The sequence below is a fragment of the Phyllobates terribilis genome, unplaced genomic scaffold (genome assembly GCF_046119375.1).
Source record: "Phyllobates terribilis strain yellow unplaced genomic scaffold, ASM4611937v1 Scaffold_1__5_contigs__length_1240528914, whole genome shotgun sequence".
Lineage (NCBI taxonomy): Eukaryota > Metazoa > Chordata > Amphibia > Anura > Dendrobatidae > Phyllobates > Phyllobates terribilis.
In genome coordinates, this window is record NW_027362761.1 from 796747838 (window position 1) to 796765025 (window position 17188).

The following is a 17188-nucleotide window of genomic DNA, read 5'->3' on the forward strand; positions in this document are numbered from 1 at the left end:
GTTTGAGACTGTGGTCCCAGCTCTCTTCAGTTCATTGACCAGATCCTCCCGTGTTGTTCTGGGCTGATTCCTGACCTTTCTCAGAATCATCCTTACCTCACAAGGTGAGATATGGCATAGAGCCCCAGGCCAAGATTGACAGTCATCTTGTGTTTCTTCCATTTTCTAATAATTGTGCCAACAGTTGTTGCCTTCTCACCAAGCTGCTTGCCTATTGTCCTGTAGCCCATCCCAGCCTTGTGCAAATCTAGAATTGTGTCCCTGGTGTCCTTAGACAGCTCTTTGGTCTTGGCTGTCTAAGGTTGGAGTGTGATTGATTGAGTGTATGGACAGGTGTCTTTTATACAGATAATGAGTTCAAACAGGTGCAACTAATACAGGTAATGAGTGCAGAGTACGAGGGCTTCTTAAAGAAAACCTAACAGGTCTGTGAGAGCCAGAATTCTTGCTGGTTGGTAGGTGATCAAATACTTATTTCATGCAATAAAATGCAATTGAATTATTTAAAAATCATACAATGTGATTTTCTGGTTTTTATTCTGTCTCTCACAGTTGAAATGTACCTACGATAAAAATTACAGACCTCTCCATTCTTTGTAGGTGAGAAAACTTGCAAAATCAGCAGTGTATCAAATACTTATTTTCCCCACTGTATGTGTCTTTCTATCAACAGTATGCACATTTGTAATATTTTACCATTTTCCTATATAATATACAATAAATATACCCCATGTACAAATCACTTGAACACAAAAAAAAAAAATGAACAGATAGATGACAGAGGTTAGGAGGAGAACCTGCCACTGAGACATTTATTTGACAAGTGGGTATCTGAAGAAAATAGAACTGGCTGAGTATAACAACATATTGATTGCTACAAAGTGAGGCTGACGTGGCAAGGCTACAGTTGTCAGCAGTGATCGGCCTGGAGTAGTCTGAAGTATATCAGATGATGTGAGAGGACTAGACGTTGTAGCTATTCAGCCACATCTGTAGTGCAGGGGTGAAAATTAAAACAGAGCCTGTGATGGACACAGAGAGGAAGAGCCAGAGAAAGATTCGGTCAAGAACCTGAGCCACAAATTTCCAGTCCTGTACAACCTGAGAGAAAGGAAATGTAAATTAATAAAGAGATCTCTGATCATTTGTAAGAAGGTTTGAAGTCTATGAACATCCTTACAGCCATTTTTATCACTCCAATTAGGATCTTCATTAGTATCACTCCGAGTAGTCTTCGTTATAAATATTTTACTATGCAGAGCTATGCGTTTCCATGTTAGCAGACCACAAACAAACTTTGTGTAGTGTGATCTGGAAGTCATGCCCATACTTCCTGCTAATGTACCACATTTTTGTTAGAAAGGAGCAGAGGATGAATAAAAGGAAGAATAGACTAGCGTTTTGGTGGTCTGTTACCATGGTGACACATTGCAGCTGTAGACAAAAAAAATATATTTTTTTATTTTTTCAAATGAAGACCATTAGCAAATGTGTGTCCTTTTCACTGTATTGCAGCAATATAAAATAGTTGTAATGTGTCCATAGCCTTTAATTAAAATTTTTTCTGAAATTTATTGCATTTGCCCTGAATATCAGAGGCAGTATAAATGATGTATAACACAAGATGGTAACACAAGAAAACCAAACATGAAAAACATGAGACTGTGCAGCTAACTGTAGACGAGACTATTCACTTCAATAAGCATGTGCTGCAGTTCCCCTGCACAGTAGATGGCAGGGATGTTGTGCATTGAAAGACTGTGATGCCGATTATCTGCAGGGTTTTTAAAGTCACTTTTTGATCGTTGACTTGTGGTATTCATTAGCGGGTTTTTGCACCAAATTCTTCAAAAAGGTGGTTCATGATGCACACATTTAATCACTATGGTTCACACAAATAAAATAACTTCAAAAAAGGTGAAAATTTAAATTAAAAAATTAATGTAAAACAAAAAACAGGCTGAGGGGCTGTGCAGATGGGGGGAATAAACGAAGGGGTTGTGCAGTGGGGAGAATAAAATGAGGGGCTGTGTAGAGAGTGGGGAATAAAATAAGGGGCTATGCAGATGGGGGGAATAAGCAGGGGCTGTGCAGATGGGTGGAATAAACTGAGGGGCTGTGCAGAGGAGGGATAAAATGAGGGGCTGCTCAGAGGGCATGCAATGAGAGGTAGCGCAGGGGGGCATGAAATGAAGGGCTGTGCGGGGGGGGGGCATGAAATGAGGGGCTGTGTGGGGGCCATGAAATGAGAAACTGTGCGGGTGACCATGAAATGAGGGGCTGTTTGTTGGGGCCATGAAATGAGGGGCTGTGTGTTGGGGCCATGAAATGAGGGGCCGTGAAGGGGGGACAGCAAAATATTTGAGGAGCTGTGGTGACCATACTGTATATGGGGCTGTGGAGATCATTATACTGGACAGGGGGCTGTGGTGAATATCAGACTGTTGGGTGCTGTTTTTTGTCCAGAAAAATGTATTGGGTGCTGTGGGGGCAATCATAGTAAACATAGGGGCTGTTTTAGACATCATACTATTTATGGGGGGTCCGTGATGGACATCACACTATATATGGGGGGCTGTGGTGGTGACCATACTATATATTGGCGGCTTGTTGTGGATATCATACTGTATGGGCAGTTGTGGTAACCATCATACTGTGTAGAGGGACAGTGTGAGGAGTGGTTACAGTTTGAAGAGGGCAGTGTGATGGGCAATATGAGGGCATAGCGTGAAGAGGGGAAACAGAATGGATATGCAGAGGGGACAGCATGAAATGGAGGCACAATATAGAGAGAGGGGTTAGCATGGCAGGGGGACAGTTTGGAAATATAGAAAGTGTAATGGAAAATTAGAAAGGGAACGCTGATAATGGTAGACCGTGTGGAGGTCATATACCATAGGAGGTTTATTTAGGTCATAATATCAACAGATATGTTTATGCAGACTGCATTTTAAGAACACTCTTATTTTAAAGGGCACTGTGCTGGGATGTGCTGCAAAAGACGGGAGAAGAGGGAGGTCTGCAGAGACCAGCTGTGGATGTGAAAAGTCATCTAGACAAGATGGAGATGAAAAGAAAGAGATGACTTCAGAGAAATACTGCATGGTCCGCAGTCTGATGATGGCTGTTAAAAACAACTCACAGTATCTCCTCACCATTGTTAAGGATATACTGGGAGTTGTAGGGTTGCGATACAATTGTTTAAGGAGCTGACTTAATATTACAATTGATACTTCTACTAAGCTTGGTTCTTGTATTTAAGTACTCTTGGTTCTGGTGATGTAGTCAAGTACTGATGGTGGATTTGGTGAGGTATTCATGTACTAAGGGTGGTTCTGGTGATATATTCATGTACTGAAGGTGGTTCTGGTGATGTATTCATGTACTGATGGTTGTTCTGGTGACATTCATTTACTGATGGTTGTTCTGGTGTCATATTTATTTACTGATGATGTTTCTGGTGCAATATTAATGTACTATTGATGGCTCTGGTGCTCTAATTATGTACTGATGATGATTTGGGCTTTTTATCCATGTACTGATGATGGTTCTGGTGATGAATACAGTACAGACCAAAAGTTTGGACACACCTTCTCATTTAAAGATTTTTCTGTATTTTCATGACTATGAAAATTGTACATTCACACTGAAGGCATCAAAACTATGAATTAACACATGTGGAAATATATACTTAACAAAAAAGTGTGAAACAACTGAAAATATATTCTAGGTTCTTCAAAGTAGCCACCTTTTGCTTTGATGACTGCTTTGCACACTCTTGGCATTCTCTTGATGAGCTTCAAGAGGTAGTCACCGGAAATGGTCTTCCAACAATCTTGAAGGAGTTCCCAGAGATGCTTAGCACTTGTTGGCCCTTTTGCCTTTACTCTGCGGTCCAGCTCACCCCAAACCATCTCGATTGGGTTCAGGTCTGGTGACTGTGGAGGCCAGGTCGTCTGGCGCAGCACCCCATCACTCTCCTTCTTGGTCAAATAGCCCTTACACAGCCTGGAGGTGTGTTTGGGGTCATTGTCCTGTTGAAAAATAAATGATGGTCCAACTAAACGCAAACCGGATGGAATAGCATGCTGCTGCAAGATGCTGGTTGGAACCAAAGATCTCAAATTTGGACTCATCAGACCAAAGCACAGTTTTCCACTGGTCTAATGTCCATTCCTTGTGTTCCTTAGCCCAAACAAGTCTCTTCTGCTTGTTGCCTGTCCTTAGCAGTGGTTTCCTAGCAGCTATTTTACCATGAAGGCCTGCTGCACAAAGTCTCCTCTTAACAGTTGTTGAAGAGATGTGTCTGCTGCTAGAACTCTGTGTGACATTGACCTGGTCTCTAATCTGAGCTGCTGTTAACCTGCGATTTCTGAGGCTGGTGACTCGGATAAACTTATCCTCAGAAGCAGAAGTGACTCTTGGTCTTCCTTTCCTGGGGCGGTCCTCATGTGAGCCAGTTTCTTTGTAGCGCTTGATGGTTTTTGCAACTGCACTTGGGGACACTTTCAAAGTTTTCCCAATTTTTCGGACTGACTGACCTTCATTTCTTAAAGTAATGATGGCCACTCATTTTTCTTTACTTAGCTGCTTTTTTCTTGCCATAATACAAATTTTAACAGTCTATTCAGTAGGACTATCAGCTGTGTATCCACCAGACTTCTGCACAACACAACTGATGGTCCCAACCCCATTTATAAGGCAAGAAATCCCACTTATTAAACCTGTCAGGGCACACCTGTGAAGTGAAAACCATTTCCGGTGACTACCTCTTGAAGCTCATCAAGAGAATGCCAAGAGTATGCAAAGCAGTCATCAAAGCAAAAGGTGGCTACTTTGAAGAACCTAGAATATAAGACATATTTTCAGTTGTTTCACACTTTTTTTAAGTATATAATTCCACATGTGTTAATTCATAGTTTTGATGCCTTCAGTGTGAATGTATAATTTTAATAGTCATGAAAATATAGAAAAATCTTTAAATGAGAAGGTGTGTCCAAACTTTTGGCCTGTACTGTATATCACCAGAATCATCATCACTACATGAATACAGCACTAGAACAACCATCAGTACATGAATATGTCACCAGAACTGGAATACATCACCACAACCACCATCAGTTTTGTGAAAGCTGTATTTGTCACATGACTGATGCAAAAACCATCAGACATATCCCTTTATTTATAATGGGGGTCTGTTTATTTTCCATTAGGTCATCTGCCAAATGCTGGAAACCTTAATTGAAACCAACCGGCCCCGATTATAGTTACGCTTTATTAGTTTCCATAACTATCCTGGGGTTCTATATTTAAAATATAGGAAGTCAGGGATTTATATCGCTATTTTTTCCCTTGTATTGTGTAAATGGTCGGCAAAAAATTATTGATTCTGTATCTAACTTTGAAATAGCACTCCCTGTTAAGTCACATCCCTAAAGTACACCACTTTTTTATTTTTGTTGACTTTTTTTGTGAAAGAGGTAACAATTCTGGTGGAAATAATCAGAGTTTGCTACCTAACCCATCGGAGGGGAAGGGGGGAGGTACATTAGGGGTCCTGTTACCTTAGTCTCTGAGCCATTCCTTTGCTTTGGGGTGGAGGGGGGATGCCATTGGCTTCATCTGCCTAGCGCACGAAAATACTTTGTCCCGGCCCTGCCTTCATCTATCTTATTTATCTTTTTTTCTGTATAATGTGTGCACACATCGTTTCACATACGCTTGGCAGTGATAGGATAGTAAGGCATTCTGACATATTTTACCAGAAGGGGGCACTGTTATATAGAAAATGTGGTTCTTGGATTTATTTATTATTTTTATTTTTTTTTAATAATTGGGCTTTCTTACCATGTCAGCTATAAGCAAACTTTCTTTATATGTTATATATGTGCACACCCACACCCATTTTATATTAGAACTTCCCTCTTCCTTCATTGAAACAGCAAAAGATATTACTGAGAAATTGCTGTTACACTAAATTCTGTGCTGTAAAATTGCTTTGCAATATGCAATCTGCATATAATAATACAACTACATTCCCATACATATTTGTGAAGTTGCAGTGTGATCTTTCTGTGGTGTCACTGAACTCACCATGTAAAAATATTGTGATTTATTAAGGTGTTTACTCCATATTTCTTAATCAATCGCCCCCTTTGTGTTTCCATTCCTCAGAACGTTCAAGAGCACCCCTTACTGTCAGTGAACAGACTCATTATAGTGGTCATCCAAGGAAGGACAAAGAAGTCATGATCATGTCCAAATGACACAGTTGCTAATCTTATTAATAGTATCAAAGCTCCCTCCTCTAACAAACAAAGCTGCTGTGCCTTTTGATGCACCACAGAATATTTCCTGTCAACGGCATTATTATCATTTTTAATCTTCAATTACAAAAAAAAGCAAGACAATTCATGCAAGTGATGTGCACACGTTCAGCATTTGATCAATAGTTCACATCAGTTTTTGTAAGCCAAATCCAGGAGTGGGTGATAAATACAGAAGTGGTGACGTGTTTCTATTATACTTTTCCTCTGATTGCTCCACTCCTGATTTGAGTTGACTAATACTGATGTAAAATACTGACCAAATACTGAACGTGTGAACGTGGCCTTAACCCCTTCACGACATATATGTAAACTTACGTCATATGTCGTTTCCCTGCCTTTGATGCGGGCTCGCACCCCGAGCCCGCATCTTTACCCACATATGATGGCTAATTTAAAGGGAATTTGTCAGCAGGTTTTTGCTATGTAATCTGAGGACAGCTTTAAAACACTGAATTCAACAATGTACACATGTCCAGCTGTGTGGTGTTGTTTACTTAGACTGGAGGTTTAATCACCTGGTGATTAATATTGCTGTGACTAGCAGGCATGTGCTTCCAAAACTGACACCGCCTCCTTCTGTGATAAGCAGCTCACTGTCTATAGACAATGTACACAGAGAGCCTGGTGTGGGCGGAGCTAGCTTTCTCAGCTCTGCTGCTTTGCTAAATCTAAAAACTCTGACTATGTCACAACTGCTGCACCCAGTAATCTAAGTGATACATAGTTGGAATCAAGGTCTCTTTGCCTACATTATGCTGCTCTCAGATGAGGTAACAAAAACCTGCTGACAGACTCCCTTTAATTAGCCATCATGTGCCTACAGCAGCCGCGGGTGGAGCTCCGCCTGTGGCTGTTATCCTGTTTAAATGCCGCTGTCAATCTCTGAAAGCGGCATTTAACACGTGCCGGCAGCGAGGTTCGTCATTCCACGCTTCCATTGTGGAACCATGACATGATCTCAGGGCGCTGATGGGTTGTCATGACAGCTGGAAGTCTGCTGTAGACCCCCGTGCCTGTCATAGCGATCCTCCTGTGAAAGACAGACTGTAGCTGGCGTTCATAGGAGATCGTGATTTCAGCTATACATAACAGTGCTGATGCACTGCTATGTATACAGCAAGCGATCAGACGATCGCAGCTTCAAGCCCCCTAACTATTAAATACAGTAAAAAGTATTTAAGTGAGAAAAAAAAAAATCACAAAACAATTAAAAAAAAAATACACAAATACCTATATTCAATCGATCATATTATAAAGTATATTCAATCTATCATATTATAAAGTAAATTAATCCAATCGGTAAAAGGGAAAAAAATCCAAATGCCAAAATTACGTTTTTTTTGGCCACCGCAACATTGCAATAAACTGCAAAAAGAGGCGAATAAAACATTATATATCTAACCCTAGATGGTATCAGTAAAAACATCGGCTGTGGGTGCCAAAAATTAGCCAGTACACAGCCCCATTTCTTGAAAAATCAAAACGTTAGGGGTCTTTGAAAATGGCAAAAATAGCTAATTATTTTACAAATTTTCAAATTGTTTTTCACCACTTAAATAAAAAAAAAAACTATACATGTTTGGTATCTGCGTACTCATATTGACCTGGAGAATTATATTGCCAGGTCAGTTTTACCATTTGGTAAATAAAAAACCTAAAAAACAATTGTGAAAGTGCGCTTTTTTTTTGCAATTTCAACACACTTGGAATATGTTTTCCTTTTTCCAGTGCACTAGTTGGTGGAATGAATGGGGTCATTCAAAAGTACAACTCGACCCGCATAAAACAAGCCTTCATACGGCAATATTGATGGAAAAATTAAAAAAGTTCTTGGAAGAAGGGGAGGAAAAAAAGAAAAAGAAAAAAAGGAAAATGGCCATGTCATGAAGGGGTTCAAGTCCAGGTCAGTCTCACACTGTTTTTTTTTTTTTTTTACACAAATTAAAGTCCACTGCGCTTTACACTTACCTGTCTAATGAAATGTTCCTTTTTGACATGGGTGGAAATATATTTAATAGAATCGGATGCCTTTTCCAGGAAAGCAATTAAAATCCTTTCTCCATCACTTGCTTGGATGTGTCTTCTTTTACCGGATATTTTAGCTTTGGCAGCCGGGGCAGTACTTTCTGACTCCAAAAAGGAGAATCGATCAACATGCCCCTTCATACATAACAGTCTTGGAAGCTTCTGCAAGAAAAGTCCTTTTACCCATGGGGCCATTGGATGATACGTCGCAGAGGACCGGTGGTGGACATTAATAACAAACACAGTTACAATTATAGACAATGTTACAAAGATCATGATAAATAAGAGATATTCTCCTATCAAAGGAATGACCTTAGAGGAGGAAGGAATTATCTCTTCAATAACAAGAAGAAAAACCGTAAGTGACACTAGGACAGAGGTGGAAAGGGACAACTTTTCTCCTTCATCGGAAGGAAGGTAGAACACAAGGACAGTTAGGAAAGACAGTCCCAAACATGGGACTATAAGGAACAATGTATAAAATAGTGGCAACCGCCTCAATACAAAAGAATATGTGATGTATGGATATGAGTATAGCCCGTCTTTCCTCATCCCTTTCAGACCAGTGGCATTTAAAATATCCCACTCTCCATTATCAAAGAAGTCCTTTCTGTCTACATTTGCATCAAGAAGAATAAGATCGACCATGTTCCCATCATAGGTCCACGATCCAAATTTCATTGAGCAGTTCTGACGATCAAATGGGAAAAAAGTGACATCCATGGTGCAAGAACTTTTATAGCTTGCGGGTGGAGTCCATGTAACTGTCCCATCATATTTTATTATTGCTTTTGTCATCAGAGATCCCTCAAAACGTCCATCTGCACTGAAAAAAAAGAGTCAAAACAGTAAATGAACCATATATACTGCAAAGCAGAGGCCTCCAAAGAGTTAAATCACAAATATATTGAAATACACAATCAAGTACAAATAAGATTCTGACATAAAAGAGGTTGTTGCAAGGCGTAGCTTCATGAGCTCACCGCTCTCTGCCTCCAGGCTTCCTGCTTCATCAGGGGCTCCTGAAGATTGGCAGTTCAGATCAGCAGCATAGTGGCGACACTGGTCCGAACTGAGCACTTTCCCAAGCTGCTAGAAAAGGGTAACTTTACCTCGGCAGTGCGGCAGAAGCACAAGGGCACTGAGGCTGTTTGGATCCATCAAGCTGCGGAGCATTCAGGCTGTAATGCATAGAGCCTGGTAGCACTGCACTCTCCTTTTCTAGGTAACTAGCCACTCTGAGACTGCAGGGTGACTGGTAACCAAGACCATGAGCTGTGCACTATAAAATTGAAAATCCCTCTGTTCTTGAGAATGAAGAACATTTTTAATAAGGGGTAAATTGCAAAGGTGCTTGTTTTTACAGGCACTTTCTAATTTTACCCATTTCTGAACTTACGACAATCGCTTTAAATTTGTACCTATCACATCAGACACCTTTTCACCTTGATGTCATGTGAATGCACATGAAGAATAACACCATTTATGCAGGCTCTAACTCTAATTTTCAGTTATCTCTAAGCTAGTGGGTCTAGACTAGTAGCAATAAAGTCTTCCATACACTGTATACTAAGACATGAGGCATTCCTTCTTTTTCTTTCTATGTAGCATGAGACAGAAGCATGAGGAGCAGCAGCAGCATTGGAGACACTATTGACTGTCTGTGTCTGCTGGTGTCTACATGTCTCTCCCTGTGCTGAGTGCTCCTCATTCACGCTCACTCCTCTCTCCATAGAATATAATAGGAGCTGTAACCTGACACCTCACTGTGTTGGCAGCCTGTATTGCTTTAACCAAGAAGGCGTTGCGCTGTTTTTCAGAGTGGCTAGTTAGTTCAGGAAAGGAAGAGGAGGCAGAGGGTTGAACAAGAGGCTCATAAATGGAGAGAGAAGCATAATTCTCTAAGATAAATTATCAATACTTCTTATATTTGCCTGTACTCTTGATTTATGCAAAGTTTGTTGAAACAATGGTGACCATTTAGAAAAGGTTAGGCACCTATATAAAATAATGAATACAAATCTTCATATTACTTAGTGCTGATAATACCACCAGTTGTCAAGTGTTCAAGGAGATTGAGGGCCTGATTCATTATCGCATTTGCGCCATTTTTGTCTAGCTATTGGTGTTTTTAGCCTGTATTCATTTTGTGTCAAATTCTTCTTTTAATTTGCGCCTTTTTTAAAGGTTATTTTATACGTGATCCCCTATTGATTTGTTTTCATTTTTTGCCATTGTGGGAGACATTTTGGGTTTCCAGATGTTTTCATTCATCAATTGCAACTTCTTAGAATATTGCAAAATTTTTGCACAAATGTACTCCGTTCTCCACCCCTGGAGTGATTTGATGCAAGCCTGAAATTTTTGCACAAATTTTGAGACATGTTTAGCTCAAAAAACAAAAATGATACAGAGAATTTTTTCTTTTGCACAAAATTCATGAACCACATTCTTGATTCTACAGAATACCTTCAAACTAAAAACAAAGTGACTTTCTCTGAATGTGCACAAAGACGTCTTTTAAATTTTGATGAACCCATCAAGTTTTTCAAGCAGAAAACATGTCAGGAAAACGTCGGTGGTGTTTTTCCTACAGCATCTTTTCTGGCGGCTCACCAACCGTCTCTTGTGGCAGCTTTGCCGACAACATTTTTTATGTTACTTGTATGTATAAAATGATGAGCGGTTTGGAAGTTGCTTGAAGAATGGTCAGGTCACTTCTTTTAACTGCTTGGCAGCTTTGGAAACCTTTAGTGGTTAAAAGAAGCTCAAAAGACTGAACATATGAACAGCTAGCAGTTTTTATAGAGAAATGCAAGTGTTCTTTCTTTTTGATGTACGGTAAATACTTTTATGTCCAAAAATGACAAAAGTATATCCGAGAATACTTTTGTCATTTTTGGGCATAAAAGTATTTATATTGATTTTTCTGGCTAACACGGTACAACAATATAGCTTTGTATTGTACATTGTTTTTAAAGCACCACTCCAGTGTTTTCCCCTGCGCCCTGTCTCATACTCACCTGCCACCGCCTTCATTGTACTCCAGCATCGCTCTTGTTGGTCTCTGGTGAAAAGTGACCTGCCGTCAGCTTCAGTATTTCATGGATCTGTACAGAGGTCACTTTTCAATACATTTCTATAAGAGCCTTGTTCTGGGTCTCATAGACTTTCATTTACAGCTTGTGATGTAGCTTCTGAGCTCCAGCCACGTGCCGAAAAATTGTGAAGACGCCGGAGGGTGAGTATATGACCAGGGGCAGGGGACTTACATTTACACCACTGATTTTTTTTAGTGCTTTTTCAAGTGGGTTAAAGATTTATTGAATTTCACGGTTCACAATTTTCGACGGGTGCACATGACACATACCACTAAATGGTAAGTATACTTAAAATAAAAAAAAAAAATAATGTGAACATACCCTTACTGATAGTTTGTTATAGATACATAAAATGGGTGCTTTAGAGAAATGGGTCCATACACTGTCTTACACTGGGGCTTCCTGCTGTCTATGTCTACCAGTGCTGACAAAGTTCAAGTAAACTTTGTAACCAAAACAGTATACACAACTGGGAACAATGACAGCCACATGTAGGGAACCTGATCCATAGAGCAACAATTCAGTATTGGAGTTCCCATAAAGACAATCCTGCCCAGTAGTGTTCTCATATTGGTGACTCTAGAATTGAGCCCTCAGGGACTTAACGGCCGCGGTCACAGAGGTCACAACAGTTATCAGGCCCGTGCAGGTGGGGGACCCACCGACGCCAGCGCAAACTTCAACTGGATGTTCTAGGGTGCACATTCAGCTGAAGTATATTGTGGAGCAGAGACACATCGAGTCCATGCGCGGCAATACACGCTGCCGGCCAATCAGAGAGCAGCAGCTGATGTCAGCACTTGACTGTGGGTGCATGGCAGTGACGTCCAGTTGCCGGCTTCAGAAGAAGACGCCGCGCGGCGGGGGAGTTGACGGAAGGTGAATATAATTCTTTATTTTTTTCTATGTAAAAGAAGAGAAGTGAATACATGTCCATTATAAAAAAATATATTTTATTAAGTAAAATATATGCAATATAAATAATAAAAAATTCAGAAAAGGTGCTGAAAATTTAGGGACTTGTGAAATAATGCAAATAATAACATCAATTTATTATATTAAAATAGCAGGGCAATTCATATAATTATAAGAGTGTTTTGGATTTTGCAGCTAAAACAATGATAATATATATGGGAAACATAGATCTATGGTGTTGTAGTATGAGGAGAGTGCATGTGGTCATGCTAGCCTATAAATTCTGCAGTCAAACCTAATAGTTATGATCCACATGCGTTATACTATAATCAATTAGTGTTAGCTAAGATGTAACATTTACCTGTTGTCAGATTGTAGTGATGGGGTGAATTAGCACCGTGTTCCTCCGCTCCGACGAGTGTTTCGCCCAGCTTCTTCAGGGCGGAGGAACTCTGTGCTAATTCATCCAATCACTACAATCTGACATCCTTCAATTTTCAGCACCTTTTCTGAGTTTTTATTTGTTTTTAATATAAATTTCTTAATAAAATATAATTTTTTATAATGGACATGTTTTCACTTCTCTTCTGTTACTGAGCAACACCTGCTCAGGGCTTGGTTATAGTACATAGATATTAAGGCTTTTTTTGTGATAAATATCTTTTTCTATGCATTAAAGATTAGCAGCAGAATGTGGGACATATACAGTGGTGGCCAAAAGTATTGGCACCCCTGCAATTCTGTCAGATAATACTCAGTTTCTTCCTGAAAATGATTGCAATCACAAATTCTTTGGTATTAATATCTTCATTTAATTTGCTTGCAAGGAAAAAACACAAAAGAGAATGAAGCAAAAATCAAATCATTGATCATTTCACACAAAACTCCAAAAATGGGCCAGACAAAAGTATTGGCACCCTCAGCCTAATACTTGGTTGCACAACCTTTAGCCAAAATAACTGCGAACAACCGCTTCCGGTAACCATCAATGAGTTTCTTACAATGCTCTGCTGGAATTGTAGACCATTCTTCTTTGGCAAACTGCTCCAGGTCCCTGATATTTGAAGGGTGCCTTCTCCAAACTGCCATTTTGAGATCTCTCCACAGGTGTTCTATGGGATTCAGGTCTGGACTCATTGCTGGCCACCTTAGAAGTCTCCAGTGCTTTCTCTCAAACCATTTTATAGTGCTTTTGGAAGTGTGTTTTGGGTCATTGTCCCGCTGGAAGACCCATGACCTCTGAGGGAGACCCATCTTTCTCACACTGAGCCCTACATTATGCTGCAAACTTTGTTGGTAGTCTTCAGACTTCATAATGCCATGCACACGGTCAAGCAGTCCAGTGCCAGACGCAGCAAAGCAACCCCAAAACATTAGGGAACCTCCGCCATGTTTGACTGTAGGGACCGTGTTCTTTTCTTTGAATGCCTCTTTTTTTTTCCTGTACACTCTATGTTGATGCTTTTTCCCAAAAAGCTCTACTTTTGTCTCATCTGACCAGAGAACATTCTTCCAAAACATTTTAGGCTTTCTCAGGTAAGTTTTGGCAAACTCCAGCCTGGCTTTTTTATGTCTCGGGGTAAGAAGTGGGGTCTTCCTGGGTATCCTACCATACAGTCTCTTTTCATTCAGACGCCGACGGATAGTACGGGTTGACACTGTTGTATCCTCGGACTGCGGGGCAGCTTGAACTTGTTTGGATGTTAGTCGAGGTTCTTTATCCACCATCCACACAATCTTGCGTTGAAATCTCTCGTCAATTTTTCTTTTCCGTCCACATCTAGGGAGGTTAGCCACAGTGCCATGGGCTTTAAACTTCTTGATGACACTGCGCACGGAAGACACAGGAACATTCAGGTCTTTGGAGATGGACTTGTAGCCTTGAGATTGCTCATGCTTCCTCACAATTTGGTTTCTCAAGTCCTCAGACAGTTCTTTGGTCTTCTTTCTTTTCTCCATGCTCAATGTGGTACACACAAGGACACAGGACAGAGGTTGAGTCAACTTTAATCCATGTTAACTGGCTGCAAGTGTGATTTAGTTATTGCCAACATCTGTTAGGTGCCACAGGTAAGTTACAGGTGCTGTTAATTACACGAATTAGAGAAGCATCACATGATTTTTCAAACAGTGTCAAAACTTTTGTCCACCCCCTTTTTTAGGTTTGGTGTGGAATTATATCCAATTAGGTTTTAGGACAATTCTTTTTGTGTTTTTTCATTGAAGACAAATTAAATGAAGATAATAATACCAACGAATTTGTGATTGCAATCATTTTCAGGAAGAAACTGAGTATTATCTGACAGAATTGCAGGGGTGCCAATACTTTTGGCCACCACTGTACCAGGATAGGGTATATATATACTAGGATAAGGGACATATATACCAGGATGGAGGTGAAATATATATATAATATTTATTTATTATATATATACAGTACAGACCAAAAGTTTGGACACACCTTCTCATTTAAAGTTTTTCTGTATTTTCATGACTATGAAAATTGTACATTCACACTGAAGGCATCAAAACTATGAATTAACACATGTGGAATTATATACTTAACAAAAAAGTGTGAAACAACTGAAAATTTGTCTTATATTCTAGGTTCTTCAAAGTAGCCACCTTTTGCTTTGATGACTGCTTTGCACACTCTTGGCATTCTCTTGATGTGATTTAAGAGGTAGTCACCAGAAATGGTCTTCCAACAATCTTGAAGGAGATGCTTAGCACTTGTTGGCCCTTTTGCCTTCAATCAGCGGTCCAGCTCACCCCAAACCATCTCGATTGGTTCAAGTCTGGTGACTGTGGAGGCCAGGTCATCTGGCGTAGCACCCCATCACTCTTCTTCTTGGTCAAATAGCCCTTACACAGCCTGGAGGTTTGTTTGGGGTCATTGTCCTACTGAAAAATAAATGATGGTCCAACTAAACGCAAACCGGATGGAATAGCATGCCGCTGCAAGATGCTGTGGTAGCCATGCTGGTTCAGTATGCCTTCAATTTTGAATAAATCCCCAACAGTGTCACCAGCAAAACACCCCCACACCATCACACCTCCTCCTCCATGCTTCACGGTGGGAACCAGGCATGTACAGTCCATCTGTTCACCTTTTCTGCGTCGCACAAAGACACGGTGATTGGAACCAAAGATCTCAAATTTGGACTCATCAGACCAAAGCACAGATTTCCACTGGTCTAATGTCCATTCCTTGTGTTCTTTAGCCCAAACAAGTCTCTTCTGCTTATTGCCTGTCCTTAGCAGTGGTTTCCTAGCAGCTATTTTACAATGAAGGCCTGCTGCACAAAGTCTCCTCTTAACAGTTGTTGTAGAGATGTGTCTGCTGCTAGAACTCTGTGTGGCATTGACCTGGTCTCTAATCTGATCTGCTATTAACCTGCGATTTCTGAGGCTGGTGACTCGGATAAACTTATCCTCAGAAGCACAGGTGACTCTTGGTCTTCCTTTCCTGGGGCGGTCCTCATGTGAGCCAGTTTCTTTGTAGCGCTTGATGGTTTTTGCAACTGCACTTGGGGACACTTTCAAAGTTTGCCCAATTTTTCGGACTGACTGACCTTCATTTCTTAAAGTAATGATGGCTACTCGTTTTTCTTTACTTAGCTGCTTTTTTATTGCCATAATACAAATTGTAACAGTCTATTCAGTAGGACTATCAGCTGTGTATCCACCTGACTTCTGCACAACACAACTGATAGTCCCAACCCCATTTATAAGGCAAGAAATCCCACTTATTAAACCTGACATGGCACACCTGTGAAGTGAAAACCATTTCCGGTGACTACCTCTTGAAGCTCATCAAGAGAATGCACAGAGTATGCAAAGCAGTCATCAAAGCAAAAGGAGTCTACTTTGAAGAACCTAGAATATACGACATATTTTCAGTTGTTCCACACTTTTTTGTTAAGTATATAATTCCACATGTGTTAATTCATAGTTTTGATGCCTTCCGTGTGAATGTACAATTTTCAAAGTCATGAAAATACAGAAAAATCTTTCAATGAGAAGGTGTGTCCAAACTTTTATTCTGTACTGTATATATATATATATATATATATATATATATATATATATATATATATATATACCAGCATGGGGCTAGAATAAGGGACACATATAGCAGGATGGAGGACATATATGAATATCAAATCTTGCACCGGGGTCCATCAGACTAGTTACGCCACTTCTCATGCTGATCCTTTTCACTGACCCCATAGGCATATCTCATAAGGATACATTATTTCCCTGTACTTCATCAGTTCCGCTACCATGGGAGACACATAGATTCTTAATAGAGAACACATGACACTAATAAAATCAATAGATATTGAGCCATTTCTCATGCCTCGTCTACCCCTGGTACACTGAATATGACACATGATTTGATGTATATTCTTCTTACTTTTCAAACAGGACAATATCAGGAAGCCACAATGATTCTGAAGGTACTCGGATGTAATTAATTCCCCCATAGTCTTTAGGATTCCATCGCAATTTTAAATCCATCCATTCCTATTGCAAAGACAAAAGTAATTAATGTGAGCAACACAATGCAAAATAGTAATATCATCCTTGATACAACTTCTTCTGTAAATGAGCAGAATATGCTTCTTATATGTATGTAAGCTAAAAATAAAAACACCAGTTGGTTCCTTAATCTAATCTGCAGAGGGTATATGAATCTGGAGTCTGGTTGGTAGATCCAGTAGTTTATATCAGTTTCATGATTACAAAGGAGTAATACAGCATTCAAAAAATTCATGGTGTATCGTTGAAGAGGTTTTCACCTTTTAGAAAACT

At 40.0% G+C, this 17188-nt stretch overlaps 1 protein-coding gene across 2 annotated transcripts in view; it reads right to left on the reverse strand.

Annotated features, from left to right (window-relative positions):
* Positions 1–784: 784 nt before the first annotated feature.
* CHRNB3 (cholinergic receptor nicotinic beta 3 subunit) overlaps positions 785–17188 on the reverse strand; it is a 72404-nt gene continuing 56000 nt past the window's right edge. For both annotated transcript variants that reach the window (XM_073637066.1, XM_073637065.1), the window contains 3 exons: positions 16791–16900; positions 8298–9180; positions 785–1101 (listed from right to left, as the gene is read on the reverse strand). In XM_073637066.1, the coding sequence (XP_073493167.1) occupies positions 964–1101; positions 8298–9180; positions 16791–16900 (1131 nt within the window). In that variant the 3' untranslated portion in view covers positions 785–963. The remainder of the gene's footprint in view (positions 1102–8297; positions 9181–16790; positions 16901–17188) is intronic.